This window comes from Hakea prostrata, chromosome 2 (assembly GCF_041222555.1).
Source record: "Hakea prostrata isolate BN-2017 chromosome 2, UWA_Hpros_2, whole genome shotgun sequence".
NCBI lineage: Eukaryota > Viridiplantae > Streptophyta > Magnoliopsida > Proteales > Proteaceae > Hakea > Hakea prostrata.
Window position 1 is genome coordinate 62042087 of NC_142601.1, and position 18632 is coordinate 62060718.

The following is an 18632-nucleotide window of genomic DNA, read 5'->3' on the forward strand; positions in this document are numbered from 1 at the left end:
CAAATGCTTTTCTTGCCCCTGAAGTTAAAAATTTTTGGTTCAGACTGTTGCTGCTGTTATGACTCACTTGGCAGCATATCTTAAAGAAATCTGATCATCACAATTGAGAACTCGTTCTCATAAGGTCAGTTGGTATGATCTGATAGGGCGAAGTAAAGATGATAACTTATCTGGGTAGTGCTTTAGAACGTTACCGTGTGTGAGGTTGTGAGCCAAATGAGTTTCTAGTTTGTTCAATTCCGCCGTGCTTGTCTTTTTCTGCCTAGCAATCGCATCAGCGGAAGACACTCCCCAATCTGCGTGAGAAAAATGTAAGTTGGAACTTGGAAGTTTCCTTTTCACTTTTTCAAAGTTTCTTCCAGAGTATGACTTGTGCATGCTACAATATTGTCCACATAACCCTATTATTATTAGCCTTACACACTGAGAAGAAATATCCCTGTCAAGATGGTGTGCCTTCTGGGTAAACTATGGTTTTTGTGATGTCAATGAGTGCTTTTGCTGTTGGGTTGATGACCATATGTCCATATGCTTAAAAGTAGGAAAGGATAAGGAAGGAAAGCTAAACCTGTGAGGACTATATTGGGTTAACTCATGACTTCCCTTCCACCAATATCTAATGTCATTTTACCAACAAAAAAAAAAAAAAAAAAAATCTAATGTCATGGAGCTATTGAATTCTATTTTAGAGATGGAGACTCTACTGATTGTTGTTTTTCACATTCAAGATCTCCTGAATCTTATTATTATCTCTAGGTAAGAGACTACCATCACTCTACAGAAGCACATCCACAACTACGATGTCCAGCAAGACGCCCACAAGTATGATGTTTTGGCCATTACAACAATAGCTTTGGAAGGGCGTGATTATGTCAACTAGAATGTGATCACCGGTTCAAATCAAGAGACATTCTATGGTGGTGGTGAGAGTGAGACAAGTTATCTGAAAATATCCAAATAAGCTGTGTCAATATCCCATTTTTCGGAGGTATGAACTTTAATACATGTGGATTATAGAAAGTACTCTCTGGGTTGTTGGTATCCTCATGTCACTGATAAAGGTATAACAGTGGTGTTAGCCACAAGTATTCCATGTGGTTCAAGAATCCTTAAGAGGCTTCAAAAAGGCATTGCAATCCAATCCATAAACATAAGGCTATGAAGCTACCACATTGAAATTTGAGATTGTTTTTTTTTTTTTCTGTATATTTATACTGAAATTCATAATAACGAACCCTAATTAAACTATGAATCTGACATATTTTTGAAGACATATATATACAGGTATACTATTGGATAACATATGGTAAAAGTACATGTAGGATGAGACTTAGGACTCATTTTATAGCCCATGGAATTTTTTGTTTAAGAAACAAAAAAAAGCAGTAGAAGATTGTTTAGTAAAACTATTTTGTTTCTAGTGTTTTTTGCAACATAAATTGAAATTTATGAAAAATTTTGTTCGGAAAAGAAGCAACAAAAGTTCTTGTTCTTGTGCTTGTTTTTAGAAGCAAAAGTAAGGCATAAAACGGTTTTAGAGATAGGTATCTATGAGATTTGACATCTTAAATATAAGATCTCGTTAAATTTCTCTCATATTGTGGTAATCCTTCCATTTGTTGCTTTTTTTAGCCCTAAACATAATGATCATTTGATTCTTCATCTTCTCTTCTTTTTTCCGTAAACAACTTCTTTATTCAGACGGCAAAGTCGAGGAAACAAGGGTACAAAACTCCTGCAACAAGTAGTGCAAAGTGGCCAAACAGTCAGAGCCAACAGAGACTATGTCTGCTACAACATTAGCTTTCCTAAAAATGGCAAGAAAGTTACAAGAGACAAAATATGTCTTCAACTTCTGAATGTCTTACACAATGAGCTTAATGCTTGTGGTGCTGGGCCTTGATGGATTGTTTATGTAACCAATGAGTGGCATACAATTGAGATTCGAAAATAACTCATCAAAGCCTTCACCCAATGCATAAAGCATGACCATACGAAGGGCTGCTGCCTCTCCAGTAAGTAGATCTTTGGAGTGAGTTGGCTCAGACACTGCCACTAGTGGTGGTTCACCCTTAAAGTTCCTAATAATGGCTCCCAAACCTCCCACCATTGAATGGGTTCTGGTATGGGTTTCTCTATCTCCAGTTATTGTGATAAAATGCTTATGATGTTGTTTTCTTTTTCTATAAGCAAGTTTTATCAAACGTTTCTTGGGGATGATCAAAGAGATCCTTGATTGTAAGGTTTTGCCTTACTTGCAGAAATATATTTTTATTATTTTAAAGTGAATATGAAGTGAAATCATAATGAAGCAGAAATTTCTACCATAAAGAATTTGAAATAGAAATCCTTTCCAGAACACCTTCTATTATATTTTCCCTTCCAATTATACGACCGCCAGCGCTTCCTAAACAGTCACGCTACAAAATAAGGAGCGGTTGGACCGGCCGGTCGAAGTCGACCGGCCTCGTTATCTCAAGGAAGGTCCGGTAGTCAGAAAAACAACCTACACTCTTCGTACGCGAATTCGCTGGTCGTTTACGGAGTCGAAACTCACCGGAGAAAAGGAAGAAGAATGGCAGGAGAAGAGGCCGGCTCAAAGATCGTTCGTCTCGTCTCTTTCTTAGGCGCCGGAGGTTCTCATTATGTGCTATTTTATTTTTGATTTTGAATCATTGAATACTGATAGTTCTTTGTTTTTCCAACTCCTTAATCAATCTCCCTTGATTTCTCAGTGATCTGCACCGCTGCAATCAACATGTGGAGAGATTTGGAGAGGAAGTCCGCTCTGAAGACGATGCAAGCCTCCGAAAAGGCTTCTAATGTGGTAAATAAGGCTCTCGATTCTTAGCTAGGTTTTCTAATTCATGGATCGGGTCAACTTGCTGTAATAAAATTGAGCAGTGTTGTTTCTAAGTTCTACGTTATTTTTGGATTAAACCCTTCTTCTCTTTTTTTTTCCTGAAGTTCTTGATATGGTTTTTCATATTATTGCCAAATTTTCTATATTTTTTTTTGGCCATCCGAAGTTCCTGTAATTATGCAGAGATAAGGAAATGTGAAGTGAAAACAAGATGTGCTTGGATTGGAGTTTTAATTACTAATTAGTTTGGTGTATGAGACGAGTGTTCTGTTGTAGATCACCTTTACAACTTCTTTTGTACAACAACAACAAATATGCCTTTGTCCTATCTTAATGGGGTTGACTACATAGATACTTGCCTTCCAATCAGCTCTGTTTGAGACATTACTAGATACAATGAGTAAGCTATGCATATCCTTTCTCACCATTTCTCTTAAGTTATCTTTGGTCAGCCTCTAGTTTTTCCTACTTCCTTTAATCTGAATTAAATCGCCTCTTCATACTGGGCATTTAAAAGCCTTGGGTGAATGTGGCTATGCCACCTCAGTCGACTTTGTTGAAACTTATCATTTATTAGAGCTACTCTTAGACTAGCTCTAATATGATCATTTCTTATCTTATCTTGTCATTCATCCATCTTAGAATCTTCATTTATACAACATTGAGTTTATCTATGCAATGCTTCTTAACAGCCCAACACTCCTCTAAATAGTCATCAAAGAAATGAAGCTTCTTTATAATGTCTCTCCCTCTATGGCCAATAATTGAGTTTTTCCACAAATGTCAACTACTTGTTCCGGCTGATGACATGTGACTACTTTTCACTGATGACTCGGTCAATTGGAAGCTTTGCTTATTGTACAGATGCCCACAGATGATATATATTAGTTTCAGGAAAATCTTCCTAACAATGTTTTGTAGATATCTTTCTGTTGTCTACCTTCCTAACTCTATTGTGATTCTGGATTTATTTTTCCCAACTCAGGTTTTGTTTTCGTTTTTCCTCCTCTATCTCTAAATTTCCTCTCCATCTCTATGTTTTAAAATGGAAGGACAAATATGAGAAAAATGGTAATTGGTTTCTTGTATCACACCTGCATATCTCCTTGTTTTTATTTTCACCATGAAAGTTGATGTTCAGCAGAACTGCTTCTTCTTCTCTTTTTTTTTTTTTTTTTTTGGGGGGGGGGGGGGGGGTGTCATAGTTTAATTGCTAGTCTTATAGTTTGAATTGGATGACATAGATTGATCTTGCGTCCGAAGATTTAGACATCATCCCTCGGTGTGAAACTTTCAGCTGTCAAGAGTGGATCAACAGTGCTGATTAAATTTATTGCTGAATATTCTTATAGGGTTAGTTTTGAAAGGGCTATCATCTTCTGCCTTAGGCTTACGCTCATTTGATGGCATTCGGAACAGTTAATTTGTTTTTTTATAGATTGAACTTTTTGGTCATTCTTCATTCAAGATTTCAGTAAATTCTTTTCTAAGATTTGTCTTGGCAAATTTCCAGCTAAAGTCTAGTGCTGTGCCAATACTGGACCTCTTTATAGGAGTTAAATTTATGTTTCGTGGTTGTAACTGCTTTACTGAGATGCATGGGTATCTGTGTTTCATCTAAACTTTGCTTCGACATCTCCAAGTCTAACACCTTTAGCTTCATGAGGTGATGACCCTTATAATGTTGTTATCTTGTAATGATGTATATACATTGAACGAGTGGAAAATTTGAACTGCCAATCCCAAGTGGCCCACAGACTGAACTATATTGGATCCGATTCTACCATCTGCTAAATTAAACCTTAAAAGATTCAATTTTGATTCTACATGTGTGGGTCCTTACACCAGAGAGCCTTCTACTTTTCTCCCAAACTGAAGGGTTCCTACAGGGAGATGTCATTATATGAAACTGCCTCTGATTAGATTTAGTAGTTGGATTAATATTGGGGCCACCTGCATGAGAACAGTTCTCAGGTAATTGCTAGTTGGAAGTAGCTAATCAGGGCTTTGGGCTTTTGGCCTGATCTTTGTTTTTCAGGCTTAGCTTAGGCAGGACATAAGTTTTTGAATGGTGTTTGGTCAATCCTACCCCAAATAAATTTACTTGACCCCATGTTCTGGCCATAGAGAAGCCAAGGTAGGGCCTGGAATCTGGCCTAGTGTCAGCCAAATAAATAGAACTAATGCAATACAGGTTTCTTATGTACTAGATATGGCATCAGTTAGTTAGTTTTCCACTACATACATCTGTAATGTTGCAACCAGGACATAATGCTTCTTGTTTTGATTTGCGAAAGAACTCATCACACCATGGTGGGAGCATTAATTTACGATATCCTAGTTACTGAAGCTATATAAAGTGAATTTGTTTTCTGATTTTGTTTTCTTTTAGTTGGGTTAGGATACATGGAATGCATGTATGTTTGTATTTTTACCTTTGTTTTTCGGCCATTAGGCTCAATAAAGTTTTATCATTCAAAAAATAAAATTGGGCCCCCTGCAGCAGCCGGGGCGGGGGGGGGGGGGGGGGGGGGGGGGGGGAGGTTCTAGTTTCATTATGATAGTTGATATCTTGTGGGCTGGGAGCTATGGTGCCAAAATATCAATGATGATGAATAAGTATATACAAAACTTGATTTTCTTTTGAAGTGAAGCTTTTGGTTAAAGACTGATTGCAATTTGACAGAGCATGATTTCCTTGTATGTTGGGTGTTCCAAAACACCTACTTGGAGGTCTATTGCTGATGCAATCCTACTCCCTTCAATCCCTGCTTGGTTTTCAGTTCACTATTCGAAAGATTGTTTTCCAGCCTTAGTATGGCATACTGCCTTGGTGATTTATCCCAGTGATGTCTTTGTTCTTACAGCTTGCACGAACATTATTTCCTTGTCCAATGATTGATTGTTCTCAGGTACTTTTTACCTATGTCATTTACCAAGATGATTTGTGGCATAGAGTTCCGTATCCTTTAGATTATTAAAGCTGAAGTAGGATATACATTTCCATTGAGTAATTTGATGCAATGTTGGTTATGGTGGGGTGGGATTTGAAAAGCACCAGGTAAAACATGTTGAGCTCAGAGATTTCGTTGGCTCCTAAATAACCTCCCCCTTAGTTTCTGATTCCTGGTGGCATTCATGTGTTATTCACAGTAGTCACCCAGCAGCATCAAGGTTTTCAATTTCAATCATGTATGCTTAAGGTTCTAGTGAACAATGTGTAGCTTGGTGGTGCTGTACCAATGAAAGCCTTGTTGGATTTTGAGTTTTTCAGCAGGAAGGACTAGTACATATCCTTAGGCGGAATCGTGGCCAGGGAGTTTATGACAGCATCTGAGGAGCTGTGTTAGCAACTGGTCCCTTTGTTCCCTTGTGGATACTACCTCATGGAATTGAGATACTCTGATGGATCCACTCTCTTGCCCTGGCTGGAAAATTGAATGGTAGTTTACTCTTTCATCTTCTCCCTCTCTCCCCATTATCATACCCACTTCTTCTGTACTCTCTATCACCACCATCAAGCTCATCGTTTTCCTAATTATTTACCATTTCTAGTGGTTGTGATTCAAATTAAAAGTATTAAGAACTGAGAATCATTATTCGTACATCTTAGGACCTTGAAAAGAGGTACTTATCTGCTTACCAACCCTGATCACCTTCACCTTGAACAATAAATGAAGATAGGAAATCTGTCTTCTCTTCAACTACAATACAGACACCTTAGTTTCCTATTCCACTGCAGTACAAACGCTTTTTAATTTCCTTTACAAACGAAGAAAAGGACATGTCTTTCATTGGAGAACTTTGCCAGTGGTAACTAAATCAACAGAAGTAAAGAAACAGATGCTGCTGCTGAGTACTAGTGGAGCAATATAAGAGGGGTTGGTATTGTGGGCTCGTGCTTCGCTGCAAGCAAATGATGAATCAAAATCTATACGATCCAGGTTTTATTCCATCAGCAACCATGTTGCTTGGTACAGATCTTCACTTGGTGAAGGGTTTTGCTATTTGTCATGAGAATCCTCGAGAAGGAAGTATCACAAGGTTACACAAACTACCGATTAATAGCAAAAACAATATTACATAGCATAAAATAATAGCAACGAGATAAATAAAACCATATAGTATATTTAAACAATATTCATAAAATAGAGATATAATTTTAAGACCAAGTAATAATTGAACTTTGACTATTCACACTGGATTAGCCACCTAGCTTAGGGTCTAAGTTCTATGATTGACAACTATGTTTCCGTGGGAGCAACCGATATTAAAAAAATTCCTTATGAAAAATGAATCGAAATACTAATTTAAGATTACTTTAAACAGAGGAATGGTTAAAATTGTATTGAACTGAATAAAGCACTCTACTGGTTACCACAAAAAAAAAAAAAAAAAAGCACTCTACACTTGTGAGATTTTAGAGTAAATCCAATTTTGCCTCAAAAGTGAGGGAGAAAAGCATAAACATTTGTTGAACACCCCAACAACGTGTGTGGTCCAATTTCACTTAGAAGTTTGTTGTAAACTTATCACCATATATTCACATAAAAGGTTCGTGGCTTGAACTTGTCTAAATTGTCATTTTTTTGAAGTCGCAATGGGGTCATGTTTAAAATTTCATGGCTTGAACTTGTTTAAATTGTCAATTTTTTGAAGTCACAATGGGGTCATGTTTAAAATTTCATATCCTTTGAAATGATTGATTTTGGGCCGTAACTCCTGACATGGGCGAGGGAGTGACTACAAGCCTGCTTAGACTTTTATGAGGAACTATCTGATCAATACATTGATTTAGGTGTTTTCTTGGTGTAGGATCATTTTAATCTTTTTTTTTTTTTATTCCATTAAAAAAAAAAACCCAAGGGTTTTCACCTGTATTTCTCCAGATATATAGTCTCTAATGATTAGGGCTACACTCTATTTTTCATCTCATGGTGAAACCATCTCTATAACATTTTGAATGGACTATAAGAATTTTGTCTTGCATGGATATTCTTTTTTTTTTTGGGGTCTTTGAGGTTCATCGGGGTTAGCTTACGCGTACCTCGATTACATCCTCAAAAGAAGCTTTATCGTCTGCAAGTATCAAACCCATGACCTTTTCACTGAGATGTATAAATCTGACCACTCTGTCAACCCTGCAGTGATCGGATATTCTTCATTTTCGTTATGTAGCTTTGCTACCATAACCAAGTGACTTTTGGATGAGGATTAGGTTTAGTTGAGATTTAGGGCTGACAAAGGTTAAAATCTAACATGTCGCTGCTGCCCTGAATCCCTGGACATTTATTAGATCGTTTGCTAGTTTGACTACGCAAAATAATGTGTGCGAAGGAAAAATGAAAAGAATTAAAAGAAAAAAATTGGAAAAAAAATTGTTGGTTACAATAAATATCAATCACATACTACACCAGGCGCCAGGCACCAGGCACCGTGGTTAAGACGAACAAAAACCCAGTTCTCTTTTCTTTACTGTGAAATCTCCAAACTCACACTATAAACCTACGCAGGCTTATCATGCTGGCTGTGGTTGCTGCTGCTGTGGACACGCTGGTTGCTCCCCTCCTTGCCAAGCCCATACGATATCTTTGAGGGAAGGCTTCAATTCCTTGTTGTAGAAATTTTGGTATTCATATGTATCCCCTGCTGCTTTCTTCACTTCTACCATGTGTAACGATGGTGTAACCTCGAAGATTTCAGCCTCTATTGCAAGGTGGCCCTTTCTCCCTTCCTTTTTCCCCTGCAACTTCACTAGCCCATCCTTGACCTTCTTCATCTTAAAGCTCTCATGATTCGCAATCTCCTCCAATTTTGATACAATTGCTGATGCCGGCTGTGCAGACGTGAACCGAGATTCTGCTTTGTGATTCCTGTCCTTCTCAAAAAGCCCAGATAAATCGAACCCCACGGATTGAGATATGATGTCAAACGCATTAATGCAAGTTGGTCTCATGGAATCCGTTGTCGCTTCTTCTTTATCCTGAGACGCAGCAGAAGAACCAGCATCACCAGATGGGTTGCAGGGGCCAAACGCTTTGAGGACATCACTGGCTATGGTGCCCTCTTCTTGTTGTGGTGGTTGGTATTCGATTGGTTTATATCCCTTCTTGAACCATGAGTTCTCCTTGATCTTGGCAATGGTTATCCTTGTATTAGGATTGGGATCTAGTATTTTCGAGAGAAGCTTTTTAACCTCTGGTGAGAACCAGTTGGGGAATTTGAATTCTCCTCTGCAGATCTTCCTGTACATCTCCATCAGGTTTGCATCTTGAAATGGCAGAAACCCTGCTAGTAGAACAAACAGAATAACCCCACATGACCATGTATCAGCCTTGGCACCATCATAGCCCTTCTTGTTGATGACCTCAGGCGCAACATAGGCCGGAGTTCCACATGTGGTGTGGAGGAGCCCATCATTCCAGCAGGATTCACCGAGTGCGCTCAGGCCAAAATCGGAGATCTTGAGGTTACCATTCTCATCAAGGAGGAGATTTTCAGGCTTGAGATCACGGTGGAAAACTCCTCTGCTATGGCAGAAATCGACAGCACCAATCAATTGTTGGAAATATCTGCGTGCCATGTCCTCTTTGAGCCTCCCTCTTGCAACCTTGTTGAAAAGCTCTCCACCTTTGACATATTCCATGGCGAAATAGATCTTGGTCTTGCTTGCCATGACCTCGTAGAGCTGAACCACATTTGGGTGCCGAACGAGTCTCATCACAGATATCTCCCTTTTGATCTGATCAATGAGTCCAACCCGGAGGACCTTCTCTTTGTCAATCACTTTAATGGCTACGCTTTGGCTGGTTTTGAGGTTCCTGCCATGGTAGACCTTGGCGAACGTCCCCTGCCCAAGCAATCGCCCAATCTCGTATCTCTGCATCAAGATGTTTCCTTTCTTATCCATTGACAAAGCCTCACAGGGCTAGGGAGAATCGGCTTGAACTATCTGAAAACATGTACAAACACATGTCCCTGCATGCTTGGAGAAATCTGAAAAATGGTGACCATACCAGGGACCACGATGGCAGAAGACTAACAGAGGTGAACTAAACCTTGCCCGAAGGCAGGCTTAATGAGCCTCTTTTGGTTTGCAGAGAAGATTTCTAGATAAAGAGAGAGGTAACAGACAGGTTTTCTGTGTTATCCATGAAGGTCCCATACTTGGTTATCATATAAACAGAGTAGAAACAGAAGAACGGAGAGAGTTAAGTTCCCTTTTGCATCAATGGAGAGGGTGAGAGATGAGGTTGAGAAAGGACTAAAAATAGCAAAAATCTGGGGAAGCTTTTCTTGGGCTTTCCTCCACCACTCTGTGCTAAGTAATGGGAGCGGACGTTATCTCTCATTCTATTTAAAGAGAAATATATCAAGACCCAATCAAAACAGAATCAAAAGGCAAAATTGCTGGAAACCACACCATGAGAAAGGCTTTCTGTGGAAGATTCTGATCTAAGGTCAATTAGTTCCTTTCTTTGTTCATTTGATTTAGGCTTTGAAGAGACCTTGATGAGTACCCTCTTTGACTTTTTCTTAGGTCAGCAATTAATACTGACTTGTGCAGTTTGATAATAGTTCAATTATTTGATCAATAATTTACAAGAAAAGAATATAATTTGGCGATTCTAAATTCATGTTTGGATGGAATGAATGATTAAATTAGTAGGGCCAGATGACTCATATCATATGTATGGTCAAAAGATTTCCCCCCACATATTTCTTCTAGGTTGAGAATTATTGTTGTATATAATCCATTCATTTCCTTCAGGATATTTCTGGAGAAAATTTTTTATATTAACATATAATTTTCTAAATTTCAATAATTTCAAGAGTATCATGGGTGGGTCTGCTCCATTGCGATTATGAAAATAACATCTTTTAGAATAAGTATATATTAGGATCCTCTATAAAAAGTATCAACAAGTGAAATAAGTTATTATCATATTATATTATCATACTGTACTTGGATATCATATCATACTATTATATAAAAATTAAAACTCAATTAAGTTATGGCAAATCTTTTGTTGGAGCAAAATACTTTTTTCAAAACGGAGCTTTCCCTCCCCGAATGAATACATCATTTCAAAATAAAACACCACTAAGCTTAAGACACGTTTTCAAACGAAACGAATACATACCCCACTGAGAAACCATCGGCTTTGAGAAGAAGGCAGTCTCTGGTGTTGGTTCACCTTCTTTCCTCACTGTTGGTGAGTTATCTTATTCTCCAGCTTTTTTGGTGTGGTGCTTTTCCACCTCCAATGGTGTGATTAACTTTTATTATTTTGAAATCCCACTTTTATTGGTTTCCAAGTAGTTTTTCTTCTACTCTTTTCCTCTTATTTTTAAATCATTCAGAACAGGATTTTTAGAAAGATAGAGCCTGTCAATGAGGAGGTTTTCCTATGAAATTGCTTCAGTCATGTGCATGAGCATCAAGCGGAATTTCAAACCGTCGGATCCAAAATTCAAGTTGAGATTTCAATCTGATGGCTCGAGTTGCTTTGCATGACGGTCTTGCGCATTTAATGCGTAGGAGTGAAGCAAAGTCCGGTTTTCTTAGCGGATGAGAACATAGAAAAATAAAACCAGAGGGACTTGGATTTAACTTTGTTAGGTCATATTCTGGTAGGGAAACCATATGGGCGTCAAGCTGTTGAAAAGCTCTTGTGAAGGCCTGGAATAGTCGTTTTCCATTTGAAGTAAGTATGCAAGACATAAGAGGAATATTCCAAGCCTTCACAAGAGCTTTTCAACAACTTGACGCCTATATGGTTTTCCTACAAGAATATGACCTATCAGAGTTAAATCCAAGTCCCTCTAGTTCTATTTTTGTATGTTCTCATCCGCCAAGAAAATGTCTTCTTTGATAGGTTCCATCTTTCTAAAAATCCTATTCTGAGTAATTAAAAAATAAGAGGAAAAGAGTAGAAGAAGAACTACTTGGATATAGATAAAGTGAGAGTATTGAATAATAAAAGTAAATCACACCATTAGAAGTCGAAGCACTACACCAGTAAAGGTGGAAAACAAATAGCTCATTGATTGTGACGAAAGAAGGTGACCGACATCGAGACAGCCTTCTTCTCAAAACCGCTGGTTTTTCAATGGGGTGTGAGTTCATTTTGTTGGAAAAAGTGTGTCTTATGTTTGCTGGCATTTTACTTTTAAGGACGCATTCATTAGGGGAGGGATAGATTGATTTGAAGGAAGGGTATTTTGGTTCAACAAAAGATTTGAAAAGAAAAAAAAAATTTGGTTTCTAAAACTTTCCATAACAAATTTTACTTTTCCAACAAGCACATCCAGCCACCTATGGAATTTAATAATTACACCCACATTAGTTAACATCCTCCGAAACCCGGATTTTATTAACAAACAAAATTCAACCACAATCAAATATTTCCCAAAGAATCCTCCAACTTCTATCTATCATTTCAAATTTTTTTTTAACAGCAACCCAGTTACCAACCCTCCCCAGCAAGTAAATAACCAGAATCAACCTTATACTAAACCACAACTAACCAGTCCTCAAACCATCCCCTATATGCCTGGGTGTGGGTGCTTTATTGGTGTTTCTGTTCTAAGGGTTTTGTGGACGTGATCTATTTTGGGCTTGACCCAACCTTTACCCTGGTTGACCCTGTCTATTATATGTACAACACCTTGGTTTGTTTCGAACCTTGTGTTCTTATGCAATTATGTTTGTACTTCTTTTAGTTATACGAATGAAGTGCTGTTTTACAAAAAAAAAAAAAAAAAAAACCAAAGGAGCCCCTGTTGGGAACGGCTTTTTCTTCCTTTTCTCTTCTCTTCTGATTGAAAGTTCACCACTTCTTACATCTCCGTCAACAAGCACTGAAATTATGAATCGCTTGACCAAATCTTGGTCTCTCAGAATAACTCGAATCACAGTGTGAGTTCAAAATCCTCTCGGGAGGGTTATAGACCCAAAGATTCCGGCTAATCCTTTTCCCTTTTTTTTCCCCTCAAAACAAAATAACTTTCCTTAGACTTCTTCTTTAAAGTAGCTTTCGTCCCTTTCTGCTTTATACTTGATGGCTCTTGGTTTCATGGCTCCACCACCACCAGATGGTGGTTGAAAATGCTTAAAAAAGGATATGAGGACATTTTTATTATTCTCAACTACATCAACTAGTTTTTGTCTTCTTGCTGAATTTTGATTCTCTGGTTTTAACAAATCTCAAGTATGGAAGTTTTTCAACCATTGGATTTTGAAGATGCTTTAATGCCAAATCTTGTGCTAGTACCATCGTCTCAGGAAAACTCATCAAGAATCAGGGGTACAATTGATTGAACCAAAGTGGTTGTGTGAAAGCTATTCACAGCCAAAAATATCTCTGCTACTACGATTGCAAAATCACTGGTCTAGCTATGCCTGGAAAATTTCTCATGACCTCGAGGTAAACCAAGTAATTGATCATCTTTTCCTCATTGAAGAACAAACTGATGAAGAAAAAACTTTGGTGACAAAGGGAGGACCCTGGCAGATAAAAGGATAATCTCATCATCCTGAAAGAATGCAAACTGAATATTTCTTTTGAAAGAATTCATTTTGACCGTTTTGAGATTTTGATGCATGTTCTGAACAAGCCAAACTGGGAGCAAAATGGGTCCTGTTAAGGAAATAAAAATGTCAAATTGACTTAAAGATTTGGGGAAATCAATGCAAATTAAAATAGATTGAAATGTAAGGTAACCCTTCAGACTTGGCTTTGGAGTTAGCAATGAAGAAGGAGAAAAATACTAATTGATCTACAGTTTGCAAAAAGGCCTCAATTCTGTTACTATTGTGGCATTGTGGGGCATGAATCCAGATATTGCTTTGTTAATGAACAAATTGTGGCGTAGAGGTTTTCCTATTTTTACTGTTTTCTCGGAATCAGTTGCAATACAAATCTGCAAAACTGAGTTTTTACCCAAGTTTATACCCAAGTGCTGTTGCTATTGCTGTTCGAATTAGTACTCTGATGGGGATTTCTTGTCCAACGCAAAACCAGGACATTCTAATGATGGATTGTTAGTATCCAGTACCATTTTTTATGAGGTGTTCATCCTTAATTTTCTCCTTTTCCTTTGTAACGATGCTTCAAATGCATTTCCAGTTGAGTTCTATTGAAGAAATCCATTGTACTCCCAATCCGCCTTTGTTTCTATCTATTGCATCAGATTCAATACTAACTTATTAATTACCGCTGGATTTGGTGGTTGCCTAGAATTCCTCACAAGAGCCTCATCATATGCACTGAAGAATCTCTGACAATTCTACTGAAAATAGAGAAAGAAACACTTTCTCTGACGAGAATCATATACATTGAACATGACAGAAAAAACACGTTCCTCGAAATCCTCTGATGAATCGATGGCACCAAACCAAAGGAACTCATCAAAGCTCAGCAAAACAAAACGACGCATGCAGCACTCACTTGGTCCAAAACGCCGTCACTCTTTTCCACTGGTGGCCTCCCCTCCTGTCGTTAAACTGTTAACTTTTCATGACGCGTAGTGGCCCAATGTCTCCGCCACGTACGCCGTCACCATGCAAGCTTGGAACTTTCCCTAACCCTAAAAACAGCTAACCATTTAAGAATATCAGAACGCATGCACTCACCCCCACACTCTTGTGATATTGTCGTTTATCTCCATTTATGCATCGCACACTGCTTTCATCTTCCTCTCTCCCTTTCTCTCTCTCTCTCTTGGGTAAAAGATCCTCAAATCTGCCAGTCTTTTGCACAGTTCCTTGTCCTCGTCTCATTCTTTAATTTGTCTCTCACACTCGTTCCATGAAATTCATTCATGCAAGTCAATCCTTCTGAGTGCAATCTCAACAGGTGAGGATTCCTGACTGAAACAGACAAAATTCTTTTGATCGATGTTAAAGCCCACACTGAACCTAGGTTCACCTCTATATGTATATATACATTTCCAGCCTCCGTTTTTTGCTCACTTACCATCCCCAGAACATGCAATCCACTTAACTCTTTTTCGTGTTCAGTGTTCAGTGTTGTTCACATGCAACCCAGTTCAGAAAAGAAGAGAAAAACGACTATTGTGATGGAAATACCAGAGGAAGATCGATGTCGTAGCTGTTTCTCCAACTGGGTTGTGCAACAAGAAGTAGACCTGCAAGAGCTCCTTCAAACCCTAAACCAAAATCCGAGGGATGAAGAAAAGCTTCGAATGGTAGTAGAGAAGAGCATCCAACACTTCAAAGATTACACAGAGAAGCGAACCCTTCTGGCCCGAGACCATGCACCATCGTTCTTCTGCCCAGCATGGTGCACCCCTTTCGAGAATTCCTTCCTCTGGATCGGTGGTTGCAGGCCAACCCTCTCCATCCGATTCCTTTACGCCCTCTGTGGCTCCGAACTCGAGTCCCAACTCGGTGAGTTCCTCAGAGGGGTTAGAAGGGGTAACCTTGCCGAGTTATCAGCGCGTCAACTCAACCTGGTTAATGAACTCCATTGCAATACCATCAGGGAGGAAGACAAGTTGTCCTCCAAGATGGCAAGTCTACAAGAAGACATAGCGGACCAGCCACTGGCTCTAATGGCCTTGGAGCCGAACCGGGTCGGAGACAATAGTGAGCGGGTGGACCGGGTTCTCGACAAACACGCTCTTGGCTTGGCAGGCATCTTGGAAGAAGCCGATCGGTTGAGGCTGCGAACCATGAAGGAGCTGATCAACATCTTAACACCATTGCAAGCCGTCGATCTTCTGGTGGCAACAAGGAAGCTTCATCTCTCCCTTCACGACTGGGGCAAGAGAAGGGAATCCAAGGAGCGTCACTGCAGAACCGCCTCTTGCTCTGCAGAGTAACTAAGCTACATGAATCTTCTTTCTTTCATTCCTATATATATTATATACATATATATTATTACTATTATTGTGATAATAATTATTTATAATATAGTTATTAGCATGTATGCATGCATGTACATATATATAATTAATAATGTAAATTAATAAATATGAAGTGTTTTAGTTTTTGAGGCTGCATTGGCAATTGCTAACAGCATCTTTTACTTTTTTACTGAACATAAAATCAGTTGAGCAGGATGCATGTATTTTCGAATGTCGATGGTGATTTTAGGATATGGATCTTGTTTTGTTTGGAAACCAGACAAGCTAGCCTCTGTAAAGAATCAGATTCTCATTAATTAATCATTCAGGTGTGATGCACCGTATAAAGAAATTAACCATGGAAAACGAAGGAGCTTCTTGTTTGAAAGGGAAAACCTCAAGGAAGAGTAGAACCAGACCAACAATAAAACCTGCAGCCGCCCGGCAATGAGGCTTGAGATGTTATATAATGGGTGTGGCTCTGCGTCTCTGGTTAATGGGTTACTCAATCTGCAGACTGCATGCATGCATAAGCATACATGCTTAGTTTTGCAGTTCTCAGCTTGTCATCTTCAGAGTTTCAATCTCGTGTTCAACACGTGGGTCGCTATGTTAGCTCATATCAGATAGATAGAACAACCTTACATGCGATGCCTGGCCTTCTCGGACTTCTCCATATACGTTACAGTTGCAGAGTCTTCTAGCACTTTTGAAATCTCTGAGTGGAATCACACGCGGATTTTGATTTTTTTTTCCTGTCCAAAATCAACTGCCATTTTGTTGTTCATCACACCAGATCATGTCCTGGGGTCTTTAAGAAACAGGGTTCAGTGATCAGTAGATCTATAAATTCCATCCTTTTATTAAAATTGAAAATATATATGTGAGGAATCGATCACGGTAGGCAACTTTCAATGGTTACACAGTAGAACCATTCAGAAGAAATGCATGTAAGCCACGTGCTGTAATATGAAGTCCATCTGTGAAGCAAAGTATAGTTGGGCCACATAGGAGGAAGAAGGTGGCTGGCTCTACAGTAGTCAGCAACCCCTCGGGGAGAGTCATCTAAGGCCACCGCATCTCTCTTTTTGTGATCAGTTGAGACATGTTGGACTTTGAACGCACAAGGCTGGCTGACGAGGCTAGTGAGTGAATCGTGTGAGTCATGCAAAAGCCAAGGCACTTCCGGAACTCATCACCACCTTGCAGCGTGGCTGAAATGCAATGCTCCACGTACCTGGGCTACCCTTTGAGCCTCCCCTAAAAACATACCCAAGCCCAACCCTTCTCCCGCAGCAGCAGAGACGATGAAGAGCCAAGTGCAACATGGTTTCTCAGAGTTCTATGAGCACTGGGTGAACCAACATGAAGCCAATCTCAAAGAACTCCTCTCAGTACCCAGGGACCCTTCTTGCAATGACCAGCTCCACCGAGCTCTGGTCTCTAAAGTGGTGACACACTATAAACAATACTACACTGTCAAATGGGCAGCTGCCAAAGACGACGTTCTGGGTTTCTTCTGTCCCATATGGTTCAGCTCTCTCGAAAACGCTTATCATTGGATGACCGATTGGAAACCTTCTATGCTTTTCCGTCTCATAACCACATTACGCCAGACGACGACCGGTGTCGTCCCCGGTGCAAGTCTAGTCGACATGACCGAAGAACAGTTGGAGAAGATCCAGAAGCTTCTGGTTCGAATCAGAATAGAAGAAGACAGGGTGGATAGAGAGATGGAGAGGCAGCAGGTGAGCATTGCCAACAGGCCAATGGTGGATCTGTCACGGTTTGCAACTCAGTTCATCAACGGTGAGGTAGAGGGTGAGTTGGATAAGTATGTCGATGCTACTCTGAGCTCGTTGTTGGCTGGGTTGGAAAAGGTCATGAAAATGGCCGATTGCGTCCGGTTGAAGGCCTTGAAAGGTGTATTGGAAGTGCTGAATCCATTGCAGTCGCTGGATTTCTTGGCGGCCACTGCTATGTTACAGCTTCGGCTGAGAGTGGTTGGGAAGAGAAGGGATCAAGCAAGGAGGACTCAGACGGATTAACTTAGCTAGTCGTCGTTTTTGTTTAGTTGTAGCGAATTGAATCATCATCTCACATTACTACATTAGTTAGTGTAACAGTAGTTTCTTTGCACATGCATGCAACAGATATGCATATATGCAAATACATACCACATTTAGTTAGGGTCGAAATCGATATCATTCGCGGTTAAGGTCGAAATCTTGATCGAGACCATTCACAGCACAGAATTGGGCAGCACATGAAGTGGAGCTCTAGGTGAAATTTCTACATTTAGCATTGTCCAATTAATAATGCTTAGCACTGAGCTGCCTACAATCCAGATCTGAAGTGGTCGAACAAAACGGTGTTTGACCACCAGAATTGATCTGGACCATAAGCATCTTAATGCTGCCCATTTAATTCAGCACTGAGCCAGGACCCGAAATTTTGAGTATCTCTACTCTCGCTGTGTTGACAACTGATGAAGAATTCGCTTTCTCTGGGCCCATGAAATGAGACAGAGACACCAACTCAATCCGATCTTGGAGACAGGATCCTGCTATGTGACGTTCGTACAATTTCCAGAAAGGACTTGTGGATGCTATACATATCTTCAATTTTCTGGAAAAAATACTTGGGTGCTCAGGTTCTTACTATCCCACTTATATACGTCGACATAAAATCTTAGGGGATATTTTGAAAAGTCTCTAAATGCTTGTGAAATGCTCCTTGCAGGACTCCTTGAAGTCTCATAGCGCTTGCATGGCTGATTGTCCTGTTGAATTTTTCAATCTGGATCGATAAGTGAACACTCAATTAAATGGTCCAGATTTAATCTTAATCAAATTAATCTGGGTTTATTGATCAAACCAAACCACTATGCTGCACT

At 39.4% G+C, this 18632-nt stretch overlaps 3 protein-coding genes across 3 annotated transcripts; 2 read left to right on the forward strand and 1 right to left on the reverse strand.

The window, feature by feature from the left end:
* Positions 1 to 7757: 7757 nt before the first annotated feature.
* On the reverse strand, positions 7758 to 10310 carry LOC149025470 (CBL-interacting protein kinase 5-like). The gene has a single exon (XM_089145691.1). The coding sequence runs from the start codon at positions 9771 to 9773 to the stop codon at positions 8382 to 8384; it is 1392 nt and encodes a 463-aa protein (XP_089001817.1). The 5' UTR covers positions 9774 to 10310; the 3' UTR covers positions 7758 to 8381.
* Positions 10311 to 14601: 4291 nt separating this feature from the next.
* LOC149025471 (protein DOG1-like 3) lies at positions 14602 to 15712 on the forward strand. The gene has a single exon (XM_089143128.1). It carries the CDS (start codon positions 14906 to 14908, stop codon positions 15710 to 15712), a length of 807 nt encoding a protein of 268 aa, XP_088999254.1. The 5' UTR covers positions 14602 to 14905.
* A 1331-nt stretch (positions 15713 to 17043) lies between these two features.
* Positions 17044 to 17784, forward strand: LOC149025472 (protein DOG1-like 4). The gene has a single exon (XM_089143580.1). The coding sequence runs from the start codon at positions 17044 to 17046 to the stop codon at positions 17782 to 17784; it is 741 nt and encodes a 246-aa protein (XP_088999706.1).
* The last annotated feature ends 848 nt before the right edge of the window (positions 17785 to 18632 follow it).